The following is a 5,766-nucleotide window of genomic DNA, read 5'->3' as shown; positions in this document are numbered from 1 at the left end:
TGTATGCTCTTGGAGAGAAGGGCTGGGAATCACATCTAAGACTCTTACAGGGGCATCCCCTCCCCCTATTTAGCACAGACTCTGCCTTTCCCATCTCATCTCTGTGTCCTCCCTGGATCCCTATCCTCCCAGCTACCAAGTTACATGCAGCTCCCCAAAGACACCATGTTGGGGTTTTGTTCATACTGTGTTGCCTACATCTGGAATGTTTACCGCTACTTGTCTACCTGAAAGAACCTATTCATGTCTAAGACTCTATGACACCATCTATGACGATCACTCCCCCATCCCATCTGCCTGAAGAAACAGAGCTAGTGATGGGGGGGAGGGGGAGGTTTACTTCAAACAATTGACCCTCATACTTGTGGATGGCTAACACCAATCTGTGTTGGAAGACATGCAGCCAGAGTGCTGCTTGGAGGCCAGGATGGTCAGACTTCGTCTCTCATACTTCAGACATATTGTCAGGAGGGAGCAGTCCCTGGAGAAGGATATCATGTTTGGTAAGGGGAAAGGTTGGAGAAAAAGAGGAAGACCCCCCAACGAGATGGGTTGGCACAGTGGCAGCATCAATGGGCTCAAATGTAGCCATGATTGTGAGGTTGGCATAGGACTGGGCAGTGTTTTGGTCTGTTGTGCACTGGGTCACTATGAGTCAGAAGCAACTCAATGCCACTTAACAACAACAACAAAACCCAAAACCCACTGCTGTTGTGCCAGTCTCAACTAGCAGGTCTCCTACAGTCAAGACTAGAACTGTCCCATAGGGTTTCCCAGCATCTGCCACATCTGTTTCTTGTAGGGTGACTGGTGGGTTTGAACTGCTAACCTTTCAGTTGGCAGCCAAGCACTTTAACCACTGTGCCATGACTCAGCCAATGACAAGAGTGAAGAGTAAGACATCCTGGCAAAAATTTCTGGAGGCAAAACAGACCCTAGGAACAACTCCCATTTTTCTCTTAAGGCTTTGAAATAATTGAAGCCCACCCACTTTGTGGAAGGTAAAGTGCTGTGATGATGGTTAATTGGAACCCACCAGCCGCTGTGTGGGAGAAAGATGGGGCAGTCTGTTCCTATCAAGATTAATAAAGCCTTAGAAACCCTACGAGGCAGTTCCTGTACCTAGAGGGTCACTAAAATCAGGATTGACTTCAGGGGATGGGTTTGCTTTTTTTGTTTTTTGTTTTTGTGTGTGTGTGGGAATCTGCTTTACCTGAGGCCAGCTGATTTGGTCAGTGGATGAATACTGTGCTAGAAACTATATTTTTATTAGTTTCAGTCCACCAGCTGCTCCATGCAAGACAGAGGAGGCTTTCTGCTCCCTAGAGATTCACAGCCTCTGAAACCTATACAGGGTCGCTATGAGTCGGAATAGACTCAATGGTAATTGATTTGTTTTTTTTTATGCAGGCTTAATAACCAGCTGTTTCACAGGAGAAAGATGAGGCTTTCTGCTCCCATAAAGTTTTACAGCCTTGGAAACCCTGTACAGGGTCGCTATGAATCAGAACCGACTCCACGGCATACAACAACACAACAACAACCAACTTCAATGTTGAGCAACATGACATTACTGAGTAAATAAATCCATGTTCCGATTAAATAAGATTTTCAGAGTATTTATATATGGAGTCCTGGTGTGGCACTATAGGATAAGCAGTGGATTGCAAGGTCAGTGCTTCAAACTCACCAGCTGCTCCTTGGAAACCCTATACAGGGTACCTGTGAGTCAGCACCTAAGAACAACATATATCATTTCATCAGGAATGTTGAGCAAAAATATTTTTGACTGGTTGAAACTGTCAGAATACATAAATCCTAAAATAAAGCAGTATGTGCTCATGCATTGGAGACCACCAGGATCAGCAAGCAAAGGCTGTAAGATCTGTGGAGTCTTGGAGGCTGAACACATCCATTGACGTTTTCTGAAAGGACAAGTCAAGTGTTCCACACAGCCTGAGCACCTCAGTGCAACTAAGTGCAACAAGACAAACTGCTTCGAAAGGCCAGTTACAGTTTAAGGCATTACTACGGAATTGGTGTTATTAAGTGTCATTGAGCTGGTTCTGACTCATAGCGACCTTGTATGGGGTTTCCAAAGAGTAGCTTATAGGTTTGAATTGCCAACCTCATGGTTAGCAGTCTAGTGCTTATTTTACATCACCACCCCAGGCCTCCATACGTGTGTGTGTGTGTGTATGTGTGTATATATATGCATATATGTTGCAGGCATTATGTGCCGTGGAGTCGGTTCTGACTCATAGCGACCCTGTACAGGGCTTCCAAGGCAGAGAGCCTTATAGTTCTCCCGTGAAACGGCTGGTAGTTTCGAACTGCTGACCTTGCGGTTCACAGCCCAATTCGTAACCACTACGATCCCAGAGCTCCTTATATATGTATATATGCACATGAATATATATGATTATATAATGCATAGGTTCTCAACATTTAATGATATTTCATGTCAGATATTCTGCATCAGAATCTACAAGGAATGAGGCCCCCAGTGATTCTAATGTATGCATAAGAAGGTATACAAATTACCTGGGGATCTTGTTCATTGTCAATTCTGATTCAGTATATGGGGGCAGTGGGAGTGCAGATTCATGGCCTGGAATCTACACAAAATGAAGCAGCTTGAAGCCCTGGTTACAGCTCTTAGCTCTGCGTGTCAGCATGCCTCATTGCAGCAAACTCTTGCCAGACTCCAGATTCCTGTCCTCTTGCTATGCTATGCTATGCTATGCTATGCTATGCTATGCTATGCTATGCTCTGTTATGCTATGCCATACTATGCTATGCTATCATGAGCCCTTGGCTCTTGCTATTACGACACTGCCATCTCTCCGCTATCTTGCATTAATCTCCCTTTCGTCCTCTCCCCATTGCCTTCCATGCTACCCCCATCTTCCTTTAAACTTATCGGTACAGCAAAAGTGACCAATCCCCTCATTATGGTCCCACCCCTGCCAGGGTTCCATGCACCCACTTTATTTGTAGTTGGAGCAAGCTGTACAATCCCCTTGGTGAGCCACAGCACCTTATTTGCATAGCTCTAAGGAGCTCTGGTAGCGTAGTGGTTACGATTTGGGCTGCTAAATCTCAAGGTCAGCAGTTCCAATCTACCAGCTGTTCCACTGGAGAAAGATGGGGCTTTCTGTTCCTGTAAAGATTTACATCCTCAGAAACCCTATGCAGAGTCACTATGAGTCGGAAATGACTCCACAGCACATAACAACAACAACAACAACCCAAGCCATGATATTTTCAATAGCCACATATGCCTGTGAAAGTTGGACAAAGAATAAGGAAGACCATAGAAGAATTGATGCATTTGAGTTATGGTGTTGGAGGAGAATATTGAATGTACCATGGGCTTCCAGAAAAACAAACAAACCTGTGTTGGATGAAGTACGGCCAAAATGTGCCTTAGAAGCCAAGATGGCCAGACTTCATCTCTCATACTTCAGATATACTACCAGGAGGAACCAGTCCCTGGAGAAGGACAACATGCTTCATGCTTGGCAAAGTGGAGGGTCAGCAAAAAAGAGGAAGACCTCCTGTGAGATGGTTTGGCATAGTGGCAGCAACAATGGACTCTAAGGTGGCAATGACTGTGAAGTTGGCAGAGGTCTGGGCAATGTTTCATCCTGTTGTGTATAATAAGGTCGCTATGAGTCGGTACTGACTCGACAACAACTAACAATAGCAACACCCCAGTCATGATGTGGGTGTGACCAAGATTACAACTAGAACGATGGTTACAACAGCAAGTGCCCACTCTGGGTCCTTCTACACTGGGCATGAGGAAGAAGTCAAGCACAATGGTTTGAGACAGTTCCACTCAGTTCCCACGTCTTTCTTGAGATCAGAAGAGCAGGTGAGAAGGGGTGGAGGGGTTCTGCAGGAGCGCTCCTGGTTTCTCCTCCCACCCCACCCCACCCCAGCATATACAGCCAGCCTGAGCAGAGAAGGTTCAGATTTGTGCCTTGCTTTATTGTTTGCACTTGATCTGTGCAGAAGACGCCCCTTTGGTGATGTATTTAGTATTTCGAGCCCCTGGATTTGCTCTTCTCTCCAAATTTTTCATCCAGTGCTTTCTGCAAGTTCATGTTCATAGCATTTTTCTGGTACCACCGGCCTGCAAAGAATAGGGGAGGGGCTAGCACAGACCACCCAGGGGGGACCCAGTGGTGACACACTTCTCTTGTATTCCTGGCCCCACCCCAGGCTATATCTCTCCTGCCCAGGACTCTTGCTTGGACCTTGGAGCCAACACACCCTGCCTACGGAAGGGAATGCCTACTGCCATCACTGCCAGCTCCCCACCTACCTAGATCATCCGTCTTCCTGCCATGCCAGTGTTCTGTATCCCTCACCGATTTCTCAATCACCTCTGGGGTATAGGAGTCCTTCATGAGGCTCTTCGTCTCCTTGGGGGCCCCTGCAGAACCCCACAAAAAACCCTCAGATGTACCAACTCAACAGAGGGCCGATGACATGGTTTATACTTGATTGTTTCCACTGTAGATGGTGAATTGTGGAATGGTTAGGGGGTTGGGGCCAGTTTCAGACTGAGGCAGGCCTGAATGTAAACTCCACTTTGTCATTTATGGAGCGGGGGTCTTAGACACATTGTTAACCTCTCTGAACTTCGGTTTCTTTATATATACCAAGGAGTACAATTTTCATGCAAAGGTGTTGTGTTGTTGTGAAGTACCATTGAGTCAATTCCCACTCATAGCAACCCTGTATAGGGTTTCCAAGGAGTAGCTGGTGGGTTTGAACCACCAACCTTTGGACTCAAACTGACCTTACAGTCCAGCACATTATCCTGCAGTGCCACACCAGGCCAGATTAGGAAGATTAAATGATTGGGCATCCATTGGAGCATCTGGCATGTGGCAATAATGAATACATATCTTTCCAGAAGATTTCTCTCTGTGTGCAATAATAAAACACACATGTGGAAATAAGCTACCAGACAAAGATTCAGTAGAAAACACCAAGATATGAATGATTATATACAGAATTTAAAAGAAATATATTTCACGCTTAAAATTATAAGACAATAAAATATGAGCAAGGAATAAGGAAAGAACTAGAAAGAGTAGATTGGTAAAAGAAATAAACGGAACTTATAGAAATAAGTTTAACTAAAAGTGAAGCTCAGTGGAAGATGAGGTGCTTGGGGTCTGCTTTAAAGTAATCTACAGCCGGGATGATGGCTTAGTGAGATGTAAATGAATCAACATTAGCTGTGTACTGAAAGTTGTTGAACTTGAGTGATGTGTACAACATCTGTTCATTGAAGTATTCACTCTTGTTTTTCTGTAAGTTTGAAAATGACCATGATAAAAGCTGAGAAATGAATTCAGTAGTTAGGCGAAATAGCAGGTTAGATACAGCTGAGAGAAACTAGTAAAATGGGAGATACATGTAAAGTAACTAAGTAGAATTCAGTGCAGGGACAACAATGAGGTGGAAACTATGAAAGACACATTAAGATGCAGGTTAAATGTGAAATCCTAACATATATCTTGGAAACCCTAGACAGGGTCACTGTGAATCAGAATCGACTCTATGGCACTTGACAACAACAAAAGCAATGGCTTCAACATTCCTGGAGGCAGAAATCAAATGACATATTGCACTAGGCAAATCTGCTGCACAAGACCTCGTTACAGTGTTCAAGAGCAAAGATAGCGGTTTGAGGACTAAGGTGTGCCTGACTCAAGCCATGGAATTTCAATAACCTCATATGCA

General features: G+C 44.7%; 1 protein-coding gene across 1 annotated transcript in view; it reads right to left on the bottom strand.

Moving 5' to 3' along the window:
• Nucleotides 1–4,043: 4,043 nt before the first annotated feature.
• Nucleotides 4,044–5,766, bottom strand: part of TEX33 (testis expressed 33) — a 39,507-nt gene continuing 37,784 nt past the window's right edge. Inside the window, exons 4-5 of the mRNA XM_006865220.1 lie at nt 4,334–4,444; nt 4,044–4,141 (exon numbers count right to left, since the gene is read on the bottom strand). Of these exons, the coding sequence (XP_006865282.1) occupies nt 4,044–4,141; nt 4,334–4,444 (209 nt within the window). The remainder of the gene's footprint in view (nt 4,142–4,333; nt 4,445–5,766) is intronic.

This window comes from Chrysochloris asiatica, unplaced genomic scaffold, assembly GCF_000296735.1.
Source record: "Chrysochloris asiatica unplaced genomic scaffold, ChrAsi1.0 scaffold00076, whole genome shotgun sequence".
Classification (NCBI taxonomy): domain Eukaryota; kingdom Metazoa; phylum Chordata; class Mammalia; order Afrosoricida; family Chrysochloridae; genus Chrysochloris; species Chrysochloris asiatica.
Note: the sequence above shows the minus strand (reverse complement) of the source record. Positions and strands in the feature narration are given on the sequence as shown.